This window comes from Ixodes scapularis, unplaced genomic scaffold (genome assembly GCF_016920785.2).
Source record: "Ixodes scapularis isolate PalLabHiFi unplaced genomic scaffold, ASM1692078v2 PGA_scaffold2__306_contigs__length_199485367, whole genome shotgun sequence".
In the NCBI taxonomy this organism is placed as follows: domain Eukaryota; kingdom Metazoa; phylum Arthropoda; class Arachnida; order Ixodida; family Ixodidae; genus Ixodes; species Ixodes scapularis.
Window position 1 is genome coordinate 112646797 of NW_024609857.1, and position 15064 is coordinate 112661860.

At 44.2% G+C, this 15064-nt stretch overlaps 1 protein-coding gene across 1 annotated transcript; it reads left to right on the forward strand.

Moving 5' to 3' along the window:
* Positions 1–599: 599 nt before the first annotated feature.
* On the forward strand, positions 600–8894 carry LOC115317661. Its single transcript, XM_029977321.2, has 5 exons — positions 600–740; positions 1530–1684; positions 2969–3042; positions 7576–7653; positions 8764–8894. The coding sequence occupies exons 1-5, from the start codon at positions 600–602 to the stop codon at positions 8892–8894; spliced, it is 579 nt and encodes a 192-aa protein (XP_029833181.2).
* Positions 8895–15064: the final 6170 nt, after the last annotated feature.

Sequence of the window (15064 nt, forward strand, 5' to 3'; positions counted from 1 at the left end):
GCTTTATCAAACCACAAAGAAATCTAAAATCCGTATCCGTTCGGTATCCTGCATCTGGCAAATGACAGCTTGCGCCCAACGTGTTGAATCTTCACGGGGCCTCTCATTGTCGTTTTCGGGTTGAATTTGAGACGTTCTCTTCACTGCCCATTCCTTCGACTAAAAGTATGTTCACTTTTCTGCGCCACAGTCTGAGTTTTGAAACATGATTAACTACCACCAGCTCGCCTGCGCATTTAGAGTCTTTCCAGAAAAATGTATTGCCTAGACATACCTCACTGCAACCGTAAGAGAAAACTAAAGTTTGGTTCCACGTGTCTATCGGCTGTGGGAACGGAAATGTGAGTAAAAAATAGTTTCTGTCTAACAAAACGCAATTATTTTCCTTCTTTCCATTTTTAGGCCTTTCGTTGTCTGGAGCTGACCTTGACTGAAGAAAAAAACTGCATTCGGCTGGAGAGCAAAGACGAAAAAGCAAACATTAACCGGTCGCGTGATCTAAAATCTGTATCCGTTTGCTACCCTGCATCCGGTCGATTCACGCTTTAAAAGTGCACCACTACGGTTCACTGCCAGGACACGGGAGAAGAAGACTGGAAATGCAGCCCCTATCTTTGAGTGCCACCGAGGTGTGGGCTGTACTCGCTTTAACCTTTGGTTTGTCTCTGTACACCTCTTCGGCTGAAGAAATGTATATAGAGAGAAATCCAGCCTTGGGAGTCTATCAAGATGAGTCTCGTGTAAGTCTCTTTTTTTTTAATTAGATGCTACTGATAATTTTGTCATTTCGTAAAGCCGGTCATATAACCGACTGTGGTTGTTCGTATTCTAATATTTGATGAGATTTTATAAGTATCGTATTGGGTTAATTAGAGTGAGGCTTTAAAAGTGGCTAGTATTAAATGCTTATCACCAGAGTCTACCGGTTTTCTGTTTTACGTCATGTACTTTAAGTTAATGTCGTACGTGCCGAGTGGTGCGGATTATCAAGACGATCGATTAAAATGGGGCGGTGAAGAGGATTTCTTATAATAAAGATTTCTGAACAATCTGCAAATGATAAAAAATGAACTTGATATTTGTACGAACATAGGCATATTGTTACAGTTTTCTTTGTTTCTGTGAAATGTTTCTGGAACGTGAAAGTGACAAATATTGTTCCATCGCAAATTGTGTTTTCGAAGCAAGCATTACCTGTGTTTTATGACTCGTTAGAGTATGTAATATCCTCAGGATGATTGAGCCTCTTAAGCTTGGCTGCAGTGTGCACGTTCAAAATTGTTTTAAGGGCACAGAAATATATTTGTTTTCATTTACGTTGAGGATGCTGGGAGATATAGTAAATGATAAATAAAAAAAAAATATTAGGCCATGTTGCGAAATACATTGTATCTCTTTAGCTAAACAATTATCACGTGATATCAATCCGTTACGTTGTATATAGAAATGAGCAGACTTGTATTTGCGGGAAAAACGACACACATACATCTGTTAATTTTGTGCATGTTTGTTTGTTCAAAATAATGCAGCAATACCCAATCCAAGGAACGTGGTACATGTTATACAGAAACTACAAGACTGATCCCATTTTTGGTGGAACTGCCAAGTGTGTCAGATTCTCTCAAACCGGAGTAGGGCCCAAGGGCGAGAATCTGGTTCTTTTTGAGTTTGATAATGGCTCGGTGTAAGTAAAAAAGGGAACCGTATAAATCATTTTGTAAACGTTTTGTTACATCATAAAAAAATAAAAATACTGATGTGCAAATGATAGATTTAGATGTTAGTGCTTTCCCATAAGAAAATTGTTTTGCGAGCCTAGAACTAGCAATATCTAAATTGGAGCACTTTAGAGCCGATATTATGCCTGTTTTTAATATTTTGATAGCACAAGGATAATTAATTGACGGTAGCAGCGGGAGATTTAAATTAAACACTGAACAGACTTGAACATATTTCGTTTAGCGCCATAAATAATTTTCTTCATAAGAATCATACCACTACAATACAATGTTAAGTTTTAAAGACAGTTAAGCCATACGACCTACATAGTTAGTCTTAATCAATTTTAGAGTTGGTAAATTTTAAATGTACTAAACTGGCCGTCTAATCATTTTTATATTTGTATAGTGAAAAGTAGTTTTTCGATGAGAGACACGCATTCACTTTATTTAATTATACCTTTCTCACACAAGAGGGTAAAGGCATATACAGGGCGTTTCAAGAAAAGTGAACAAATTAGATATTGCAAAAACTACGCGTCGCAAAAAAAAAAAAAGGCTTGTGTTGTTTTCATCTTGTGCCAGGGGCCCACTTAGAAAAAAAATTATTAAAGTCCGTGATAATTAGATTGTTAATTATTTTTGCATAATTAACTCTTTTAATATTGTGTTTAAGGGTATGGTTTCAATTTGAAAATTGCTCAGCATCATCGAAAACCACTAAATCAACAAATTGGAGAACGATAGAAGGCATGGTCAGCATTTTACGGCTTTCTGAAAAACCGCACAAATTCGACGGGCTTTTAAGTTTCGGTTTGCAATCGGTGCGCTTCTCGGCCCCGGCGGCACTGCGCCCCGTGGAGAAATAGCGCAACTAGCCTCTACTGCATTGCCCCAGCGCAGCAGAGGCTGGTTGCGCTATTTCTCCAAGTACGCCTCGTGCAGTTCGCGTGCTCTTTTATTCTTACTTCTACCTAAAATCTTGGAGTAACCGAAGCATGGCTACATTTACATGCCCTGCACTGTGTGGGCAAATGTGCCCCAAAATTTGTCTTTAAATTGTTTGCATGCTCCTTCAAACGGCCATTGGTGCACATTCCCGTTTTCGCAACGTTAGATTTTCCATACGTTGGGAGGGTTTCATACACAACCCCGTGATGCATTGAATATGCCACGTTAATTACCAACTAGCCCAACAACAAGTACATTTACTTCTCATGATGCATGTTCATTCTGGTGTACTTCCACAGTAATCTTAACTCGACGCTGTCTTCATCCCCCGGATATTCCACGAAGAACATTGTAAACGTACAACCCTTCGGTCGTGAGTACAAAGATATATATTTATATACATATGTAGATCCACAAGTGTTTTACGTGCACCCGGCCTCCCATCAGTGTACATACCATATTGTATACATGTATTGCTTTCGTAGCATTGTTTACCGCTAATAAACACAAATAAACCTTTCAGCGATTTACTTTTATTAAAGGGTTTGTTCAGATCAGCAGGGTCAAACGGGTGTCATTCCTATTTCTTGTTTTCAATGAAATATTTTATTTGACGTAGCAAAACATATCCATACAGCAGAATATACCTTATTTGCAAAGAAGGGGCCTGCATTATTTGAGGCCCGCACACGCAAATATGTGTAAACCAAATTGAAAAAATTCAAAATCAGACTGCGAGATATGTGCTAAATAACTATAAATTTCAAGATTGTATTTTTTAATTAAATGTCTAGCTCAGATGGAAACCTTTAAAACTACTGCGAGGGTGCCTCCACCTCAAGTGTATTCATAATTTAATTTATCATCCAGTAGCATTGTCGTAGATAAATCAAGATACATCAAGATTGGCACCTAATAAAAAACAATATCCTAGCATTTTTCACACGTAATGACGTGTAATGCACTTTAGCGTCATTACACACGTAATGACGCTAAAGCGCACACCCAGCTCGGCGCGCGTGGAGCGAAAGCTCGCGCTGCAAAAACCCAGGGATCCTGGGTTCGAGCCCCACCCCTCCCCGTTTCGATCTGAATGAGCATCGTACCGGCGTGCGGTCGTGTATCACTACTGCGTGAGTACGTTAAAGACCCCAGGCTAGCGGTCGTACTGCACTGGCTAAATTGCTCATCTACAGCGTGTGACTCGTCGCAACTTTAATGGCTGACCAACTACACGCTGTATAAATATCCCCATAACCCAATTTTTTTTTTAAATTAGCAGGATGGTTTTTTTCTCAACGACTACTGGTATTCGAGCCCTATTTTCAGTGTTGCCGTGCTTGGTATCATTATCTCCCAGACACGGTAAGCACAAAAAAAAACTTTTTTTTGTTTGTTTTTTTATTTAGTGATTTGTCTAATATTGCATAAGCAACCTGAATTTTGCAACGAATTCGGTGCATCGGGTTCTGTGCCTGGTTGATTTCGTTCCGCTGCGCTACTTTCCTAGGTTAGTAGTTTAATGTGTGTAGTCTACTGGCAGAGCAAATTGATTCATCTGTCGAGACATCACTGTACTTCCTTTCCTATTACGATGGACTGTAGCGGACATTACGAGCGATATCAGTCAATTAGGCCTATCATGTGGCAACGCATCACTGCGCTCTTCTGAAAGGTCACACGGCATTGGATTGAGTTGTATGTCTCGTAGCGTCGTCTGTGGTCCAACTTTAATCGTATGCCCCAACCGATGGCGGGGGTGGCAAGTGGGGAGCAATAGCAGGTTGTGTCTAAGGAAGACAAGGAGGGAAAAGTGACGAAGGAGTAGAAAGCTAGGTAGCACCATTAAACCCGCGTTGCGCTATCGCGCGAGTGATGCCTCTGGAATTTGTAACGCCGCCGCTCACCCCCGGTGGTATTTACACCACGCAACTCAAGGCTGAAATCCCCCAACGTATTGGGTGATTTAGATTAGTTTGAACAGTGAAGAAATGGTCGACATTTTAATGCACTTGTCAGTTTTACGCGTCATCTTCAAGCTCATAGTAGAATGGAAGTAAAAAAAAAAAACTTTGAAAATAAAATAAAGAAAATCGCTGGAAACAGAAGGTCGTAAATCATGTAGTGCTAAGTTTTCTTTCGCATTCAAGTGCACCGCCGGCTTGGTTATGTCTGATAGTGGATAACCAGAGTAATAACTTTCGGACATTATGGAGTAGAGTAGCAAAAATCTTTGCGTAGACAAAAAATAGCGTCGATAAAAGTGCGCATGCGCTTAGCCCGAACCCCGTTTTGGATAGGCGCATGCCGACGACGCTATTTCTTTGCACAAGCAAAATTTGGGTACCTTCTTTTAAAACTTGCAATTATTAGTCAATTAATTTTGAGAAACAATGTTCGGGTACAGGCCAGTGTTTCTAAATTAAAATAGTTCTTCACTACATATACTTTATAAGAGCTCTAAAACATGGCGCCTTGAGTCAATGTCGGCGAACGTTTTGATATTAGCAAGCAAACATATGTGATCAATACCGACAAACAAAATTCGAAAAAAGAGCTTAAAAACCTTTTTGTTTACATTTTTTCTAACTGATCTTACTTTAGATGATCCTTTATCGCCATGCTGCATATACGCGTATTATTATGGAAGGAGATACAGCTACTGCGTGGAGCTCCTTTTGTGAGCCTGCATAGAGCCTTCCGTTGCGTGGTGCAAACATTGCCCGATTTGCAGTGGCACTACAAATACTCGAGCCATACCTTGCGCGAAGGCGCAGCGTTGGTCCAATGAAGCTACCTACTTTTGAAACTAATAGCTGCTGTTGCGCCGCCCTTGCAACGCCCGCCATCGTTTAAGACAAAAGATTCCGTAACGCCTCCCGCGCACATGCTCCTTTTCACCTTACGACGGACCACAGGCGGCGCTATGGTATGGTACGCATACGTACCATGCAAGTGAATCTAATGTCGTGTGAGTGTCATGGGATATTTGAGAAGGGCGCAGTAACGGGTTTTTTCTTGATATGCGTATGATTGGGTGACATAGCTCGTAACGTCCGCTACAGTCCAGCGCAATAGAAAACGGCATACATTGATGTCCGGATAAATTAATCAAATATTTTTGTTACCAGACTACCCACATTAATGTACTATCCTGGGAAAATATCGCAGTGCAGCGCAATCAACCAAGCAAAGCACCTCACAGACCGAATCCGCCGCGAAGCAAAGCTCTCATAGCCGATATCCAGCCACATCACTTATAAAAACCACACAGACACAGGTTTGTTCATATTGGTATAAGATTCCATGGCGTCTGGCAGATGATGTGACCAAGTACGGCGAATTCGGCTGCGGTGCTCGAGTGCCACTAGTCATTGAAACAGAAACCATCCAACTGCACTTGGCTGCAGCGTAAAAGAAAAAAAAAACTATTTTTTGTTTTAATTTTGAACAGTATAATGCGACATGTTTCTGTGAATTTTGAAATAACGGTTGTCACTTACGTGAACGTATAGAGAAATTGTTGATGATTATATTTTATTCCTGTGAATATATTGCACGATTTTCTAATATATAAGCAATTTCCAGTCGCAACGCCGAAAATACTAAAATGGTTCAGCGCTAGCTTTTCTGAAAAGAAAACAAAGCAATATTTACTGCGTACAAAAGGTTTGTTTCGAAACATAAAATTAATTTGTGTTAAACATCGCCAAAAAAATGTCTAAACATGAAAGGGTTGCTAAAGAGGACAAGTTTGTCAATATATTTTACATACAAAATAAAATTAAATTTTCTAAATTTAACTAGACCACATAGACCTGTTATATATATATATATTTAAAAAAAAACATTTACGTTGTAGAAAGTTGTACTTTTATTCCTCTGGCCCACACGTTTGCCTTCAAGTGGTATTAGGACAATAGCTGTTTAACCTCCTCCAAGACGCCATTTGTTTTTACGAAAACAGGGAATTTTTTGCATAAGTAAAATCCAAAACATGTGGACACGTTCATTGAAAACAAAAACAGGCTTGACACCCCTATGGCCGTCAATATTGAGAAGGACCCAACAAATCCTACACTCTAAAGAAAGCCCGTACGTCCACTTTTCCGCACAATACTAGGAGAACCAATCGCCGCAACTCACGGAGGCAGCTCAGCGAATGACGATGCCGAAACCTATGTTTATACCAAAAAACCCAGTCTGAGTTGTGACATTAAGCGTGACGTTTTGCATTGCTTAATGTCACAACTCAGACTGCGTTTTTTGGTCTAAACATATGTTTCGGCATCGTCATTCGCTGAGCTGCCTCCGTAAGTTACGGTGATTGGCTCGCCGAGCGTTTTGCGGGAAAGTGGACGCACGGGCTTTTTTTAGAGTGTAGATGGGGAAAAAAGTGTTGATGACCAATATCGGGAAAGGCTTTCGAATATTTTTCATTTGAATTTAAAGTAATATTTAAAGAATATTAATATCAGGTATACCTGACATATGACACAACTTGTTACAACAAAGTAAGATTATTATGAAAAAGAACGTCGCAATGCAAACAAAAATAATTTTTAAATATTTCTCTTGATTAAAATTTCCCGATGTTCCCTTCATCGTGGCAAGTGTAAAACATAAGTTTTGAAACTTTAACCCTGAAATTATGAATGAAATATAAGAGGTGTACAACACAAACCATATAAGTTTCATTGCCTAAAAATTCGAACGTCGAGTGGAACCAAAATTAACTTCAATTTAGTCTCATATATCATTATTTTTGTTGCTGACCCAACCAAATGCTTTTCGTTTATAGGCTTAATCTTAATCGACGGCATTTTCGTTTGCTCTTTGGCTGTTTAATTTGTTCATATTTCTTACAGGCAGTTGGTTTAATATCATACCGCTCGTTTGTTTTCAGAAACTGATTCCGCAGAGATGATCACATCATTTGTGGACCCCCTGGAGTGCGATATTCTTAGAATTCCATCTATAAGCGGTAATAATGTTATTATCAAAATACACACTTCTGCGAATAGAAAAAAGAACACATAAAATTCGGTATATATAAAAAAGCTTATCAAAAATGAAAGCCTTTTACAACTCCCTGTAACGCCGAATTAGAGCACAGCTTTTGAGGAGGAGGAGAGGAAGGTACGGAGAGGGGGCTACACCCCTTCTCCTCTCCTGCTCGCCCCCATTTAGGGGAAAATTTTCCGCTAAATTTAGCGGGGGTGCTTTTCCGCTAAATTTAGCGGGGAAACTTTTCCGCTACATTTAGCGGGAAAACTTTCTGCTAGATTTAGCAGGGACATTTTCCAGCTAAATTTAGCGGGGAAATGTTTTAGATAAATTCAGCGATGAAAATTTTCTGCTAAATTTAGCGGGGAAATTCACCCATCATGCACCGCGCCATTACGCCGACGCCGACGGCGACACCGACGCCGACGCCGCTCAAGCCGGAAACGGGCGCCTTAGAGCTGCGCTCTAAACCACCTTATTATCCAATTGCAGAGGGCTCTGGTTGGTTTTAGAGTGCAGCTCTTAGGCGCCCATTTACTGCTTGAGTGGCGTCTCCGTCGCCGTCGGCGTAACCGCGTGGTGCATTATGGGAAACGTCCCATGATGCAACGCGGTGACGTTTCGCCATGGTGCCAAAACGTCACCGTGCCGAAACGCCGCCGCGGTGCATTATGGGACGTTTCTCATAATGCACCGCACGGACGTTTCGGCACTGCGCCGAAACGTCATCATGCCGAAACGTCGCCATGGTGCATTATGGACTTTTCCCATAATGCACCGCGGTGACGACGCGCGTTTGGCGCGTGAAAGAAGGAGGAGGGCAGGAGGAGAGGATACAGATGAGGAGGAGGAGCATACCCTTCTTTCAGTACCCTCCCCTCTTCCTCCTCAAGAGCTGCGCTCTAAATTGGTGCTACGGAAAGTTGAAAATTTCTTTCATTTTTACTTTATACGGCTCGTGTTCTATTTATCCGAGGAATAGTAGGGCTAGAATGAACCTATACAGTTCTGGCTGATCATTCAGAAAATAATGCAACTAAACTAACGAATGTTACCTGGACGTCATACTGCTTTATTTTTCATGCAGAAAGCGCATGTGTGCTCATCGTCCCGGAAAGCCGTGTAAGCAATCCACCAGAATGCTGCGAATTCATCTTTGATCTCCTGTGCGGCACAACACCAAAGTACGAGATCTACGATGAGAGCTGCTCGGGATAAAATTGAGGCTCCCGTTCACTCTTTCGAATTGGAGAAGACTTCACATGAAGCGAAGTGCAGTGGTTGATATGTTTTCGGTAGGCTTGAGTTATAAAAAAAAACTTGTTTATGTACTGGTTGGTGGAACATAAATAAAATTCACTATATTCTCCCTATAATAAAGGTTTTATGCCGTGCACGGGTTCGTATCTTACTTAATATCCTTAGCGTCAAATATGAATGAGGAATTCGGGCGGTAGTTTTTATGGGTTCCATGAACGAAGATGTATAGACTGTATTGGAAATAGGCTCACCTACGTGAAAAAGACAACAAGCACTTTTCCACTGCTCTACTTACTCCCTAAGGCGATGGACGACCGAGTGGGCTAGCATACACGAGTTTGGAGCATATGGGATTCCACTTCCGGCTGCCGCACAGTGCGGACGTGTTATCATGTGCTCCGACGGAGCGGTTCCAGCGGCCCACGCCGGCCGCGGTATCAGGTTCGAAGAGGCCCAAGATTATCAGTTCATGCTGCCTCCCCTGCCCACCGGGTATGTTGTTTTAAATACAGTTTTCTTACACGCCGACATGAAAGGTCGACCGTATCGCGTTGAAGATTTCCGGGACGCGCTGCATCGTCGCGGTACGCTCCCCGAGGTTTCGGCCATGGGGGCGTACCAAATGAATCACGTGTGGGCGGTAACCTTCAAGTCGGCGGAAGGAAAAAAGAAGATGCTGGAGACAACCGAGCTCATCGTCAAGGGTCGCCGATGCGTTGTCGTCGACCCCTCCCACCAAGACGTAAGGGTAAAACTCCACTGGCTCCTCTTCAACGTGGCCGACGACGACGTGAGGGAGGCCCTGACGCCCTACGGCCGGGTTCTCGAGGTCACAAGGGAGCGGTGGCGCGTGGACGGCTGCCAGAGCGTTGGTACCATGACGCGGACGGCGGTACTACGGCTGAAGGCGGGAGTAACCTGCGAAGACATCCCGCACCAGCTGCGGGTGGGTGGCGAGCTCGCGCTCGTCGTCGTCCCTGGCAGGGCCCCGCTGTGCCTCCGGTGTCAGCAGACCGGGCACATCCGGAAGGAGTGCCGCGACCCCGAGGTGCAACCTCTGCCGCCGCTTCGGTCACGAGGCGACTCAGTGCGTCCGCACCTACGCGGCCGCCGCTGCTCCAGTGGGGAGCTTGGAACGATCCGAGCTCCTGATGGACGAGGGAGAGACCGAGGATGCAGCCACCGGCTCCACGGTCAACACGGACCCGGGGGCGAACACCCCATCGACATCAGAAGGAGGAGCCAGCTCAGGCGTCATGGACTCGGAGGCACCTGCTGCCGCGATGGAGCAAGGGGCGCGCCAGGAAGAGTCGGAGGCGGCAGCACCCGCACCAACCGGGGCGGAAGTCGACGACGACAAATCCGTCATCAAGAAGACTGCTGACGACGTGGCCATGGCCGACGCTCCGGCTGGCAGCGTGGCAGCGAAGAGGACCCGAGACGACGGCAACGCGGACAACGATGAGCTGAAACGGGTGGAGCCGCCCCCCAAGACGGTGCCCTTGTGGAGGCGACGTGCACCCGTCAAACCGAACGCTCCGGTGGACGACAGGACGGCCGGCAAGCCTCCGCCGTGAGGCGCACGCCAGAGTTCGTGAGGGGCTCGGATCCAGTGATCGCGAGGGACGGGTGCCAGTCTCGCGGCGCGGCAGAAGAGCCGGGCTGTTCATCCGAGGTAAGCACCATACGGTCTCTCTTTTCCTGAATGGCGACAATGTTGAATGCGCCTTTTCGTGTCGGGACCCTTAACGTCCGCGGGCTGTCGGCCAGGCGCCGGCAATACCAGCTGAGCCGTCTGTTCGACGAACACGAGCTCGATATCGTCGCCGTTCAGGAAACCAAGATCGAGAGCCAGGAGCAGACGGACCGTATGGTGCAGCCTTTCCGAACTCGTTTCAATGTATGCGTAGCGCACGCTGTAGGGACATCGGGGGGGGGTGCGCTTTGTTTTTGCGAAAGTCGCTGGGGGTATTGGAAAGTTTTGTTCTGTCCTGCGCGTATGGACAATTCGTACTGTGCGATTTCTCCTTTTTTAACGCCGATTGGCGAGTCATTTGTATTTACGCGCCGACCCGCGAGGGCGAGCGCAAGGTTTTTTTTTTCAAGGTATTAGTGAATACCTCAAATGCGACAAGTTTATTATTTTTCTTGGTGATTTTAACTGCGTGTGTGCGCCTGAAGACCGCGCAAATATGACCCGGGTTCGCGATCAAAGCGCCTTTTATTTGAACGATGTTATTTCGAATTATTCATTAGAAGACGTCGCTTGTGTTTCGTCCAAAAGTAACGTCCATTTCACCCATTTTCAGGGTTCCAGCCACGCCCGTCTCGATAGGGCATATGTTTCTCTCGATATCGTTTCAATGTGTAATCAATATTCTGTTGTACCTGTTTCGTTTAGCGATCATGCTCTTGTCATGTTCACGATCGGAAGGAAGTTGAAAAAACTTAAGTGGAATTGGTCGCTTTGGAAAATGAATAGTAGCCTTATCAAAGACCAAGTTTTCAGAGCTCACGTAGAAACATTGTTTAGAAAGATACGCGAGGACGAGCAAACAATGTGGGGGGTACGTTGGGAACTTTTTAAGGAGGACGTGAAGCTTTTTGCCATAGAGCGAAGCAGCATTTTAAACCACCATAAGCGGCAGAAAGAGAAGGAACTGAGAGACCAGCTGAATGTTCTTGTAAAAGAAGAAAGCGCGAAGCCGGGGGAGTTTTTAAATGAAATCAGACACTTGAAAAATCAGCTTGAATCACTTGACTGCGAAAGATATCGAGGGGCCATCGTCCGTTCGCGATCGGAGAAGCTGTGGCTGGGCGAGCGGCCCACGAAGCGTGCCATAAGCGACGAAAAGAGGCACGCTAGGCGTAACGAGATAAAAGAAATTCTTTACTGTAATGCGATAACGTGCGAACAGGCAGATATCGAGAAAGCCTTTGTAGAGTATTACCGCGGGCTGCTTGGTCAGTGCGCGCATAAAAATAATGGTTTCGAAAAAGATTTTTTACCGCTTATGCCTTCGCTCGACAGGCACGTACGAGAAAGATTAGAAGTGCCTATCACAGTCAGTGAGCTGGAGGCAGCAATCGAAGAGTTAACCACGGGTAAAACGCCCGGGCCTGACGGACTCTGCGCCGAATTTTATAAATCATTTAAGAAAGATTCCGCTGCAGTTCTGTACGAGGTATTAACCGAGGCGTATAAAATATCTGTGCTACCGCCATCCTTCCTAAAGTCGCACACCATATTAATCCCCAAGTCAGACGACCCAGTTAAACTTCAATCTGTTTCATCATATAGACCAATAAGCCTCACAAATGTTGATTATAAAATTTATATGAAAGTCCTAGCTACTCGGTTGCAAAGTGTTATAACCTGTCTTGTTGGGCCACATCAGACCTGCGGCATAAAGGGTAGGTCCATTTGCACAAACATCCATGTTGCTCGCAGCATTTTAGAGTGTTGCGACGCCTTCGAGAGACGTGTTGCAATGTTGCAAATAGACTTCGAAAAGGCGTTCGATCGGGTGGGTCACGATGTACTTTTTCGTATTCTTGAACACGCAAACGTGGGTTCCGTTATTTTGGGTGGGTTAACGATGGCATATGCGAATTGTTCAACATCTATTATCGTCAATAAGAATGTCAGCGAAAGTATCAATGTTTACTCTTCAGTGAGGCAAGGTTGCCCCCTATCCCCGTTATTGTTCGCGATTTATTTAGAACCCTTTTGTTTAGGGCTTATTCATAATGAATGCATCCGCGGCTTTAGCTTAAATTCAACCGAGGTTAAAGTCCTCTCCTATGCGGACGACGTCGCTGTCTTCTGTACTGACCAGGAGAGTTTGCTTGAAGTGGTCAAAGTCGCGGCTTCCTTTTGTAGTCAAACGGGTAGTGTAATAAATTGGGGTAAATGTACAGGGTTTTCGCACGGAAACTGGTCCGCCGCGCCTGGTGTTTTTCTGAACGTCCAGTGGACAACCTTGCCGGCGAAGTATCTCGGTGTGCCGCTCGAACACTACCGAGATACTACGCAACTGTGGGACGTTGAAACGGACTTGGCAAGGGCAAAAGCGGAAGGTTGGAAGGGGAGGGATTTTTCAATGTTTGCGCGAGCAACAGTCTGTAATTTATTTTTAATCGCTAAAATATGGTACATTTTACAAGTATTATCTATGGCGCGCCTAAATGTACAGAAGCTGCACAGGGTCTTCGCGGTTTTTATCTGGAGGTCGAGCTGGGAACGCTCTTCCCGCACTAATTTGTTTCGCTCCGTGAGTAGTGGAGGTTTGGGATTGTCCCACCTTTTCATTCGCCAGATTGTATCGCGGTTTATGTTCTTGCGAGATCAGAATAATGCATTTTTGCGTACAGTCCTGCAAAACCTGTTGCAGGATTATCTGCCCGAATTTATTATATCGTCTAGCAACCAAAATTGTGTCAGTGTTCGTGGGTTTATGCGAGAAATAGTTTTATCTTTTCGGATGCTAAAGGTTCGTTTTTCAATGGAGTACCTATGTTCAGTTAGTCGTAAAAGGTTGTATAAAGACTTGGTAGATGTTCTTTTGCCTGTACCCCTCTATAGGTCCCTGTATCATGACAGACCAGGGCAGGATGTTTTGAAGAGAGTGAAGAAAATGCCGGTTAAGCCGTCTATCAAGTCCTTTTTCTTTCAATTACATTGTGGTGTGCTTCCTGTTAAGCCGTGGCTCGAGGAGAGAGGTCTTTTTGTCCCATGGTCGGTTAACTGTCTGTTGTGTAAGAAACAAGAAACGATCGAACATGTTTTTCTGGAGTGTTGGGACGCGGTCTTTCTATGGGACATACTTCAGCGAACGTTGAAGAAGGACCTCCCCCTCGATCCATACGGCATACGTTTTTTACCGCTTGAGAACGAAGGCGGGGTTCCGTACGATTTGTTCATGCTCCTCGGCCTCCACAGCCTCTGGAGGACGAGGACAGAAGTGAACAACGCCGATGTCAAGATACGCCCCGCTGAAGACCATTTAATTGAAAGTGCCGCGTATATACGCGAAGTGTATCGCGCTTTGCAAGAGCCCCCCGACTGGGTATCCTTGCTTGATGAATTGGTCAATGTAAAGCGTTTTTAGATGTAACCGCGGGGCCTCTCAGAGGTTCACGCGCTTTTAACATTTTCATATATGTGTGTTTTGTTTTTGTGTTATAGCGTTTCAATGTCTAAGCAGGCAATAAAGAAAAAAAAAAGAGTTTGGAGCACGTGGGGCGAAAACTCGCGCCGCAGAAGCCCGGGATCCTTGGTTCAATCCCCACTGCTGCCCGCTTCGATCTGGATGAGCATCGTGCCGGTGTGCGGTCGTGTATCTCTACTGCGTGATGCACGTTAAAGACCCCAGCCTGGAGGTTGTACTACACTCGTTAAATGTCTCATCTACAGCTGGGAGACCAGTCGCCCGTTAAGGCAGACTAAGTGCTAGGCTTTATAAACATACACCCCAATTGGGTTTTTTTTTTCACTTGCTACTTTCCTATTTGTGTTACAGCTTACACTTAGCAAGCGATTCAAGCAAATAAATGCTAGGAAGCATGAATTGTATACGTATCCTTTATGTGTTCTTTTAAATTTTAATATGTTTGCGGCGTTCCTCGCGTCCTGATTTATATTTATGAATTGGTAAAAATAACTTTTACAGGAGTAAATAGTATTCGTTTTCTTACGCCGTAACTTACCAATACAGTTAGAAAATACTCATCCAACATTTTATTTTAAATAATTTATGTTGAAGAATATACACGTGACAACAAGGACTACCAGATAGTGCCAATATTTATTTTAGATTGTGTGCTGAAATAGCGAGGAAGTCGAGAGTAATGCATGTTTCCGTTAACACTTGGAGATACTTAAGTGCTGAATTTGTTTCTATATATGTTGCAATAAAGACGAGGGATGCAGTGAGCGGTCTGCCTGTGTGAAATATCTTTCCACCTCCCTTAAAAATGCTTGCGATTTTCTGCGGTTATTGAATGAGGTGGAAGTTCGCATTTTTAAATTCTTTAATCTTGACTCATCACCTGTCAAGATTTTCATTGATGACCTCCTGTCGTTGAAGAGCAGCATTTCATTTTTGTTCGACTGAGTTTTTGTAGCT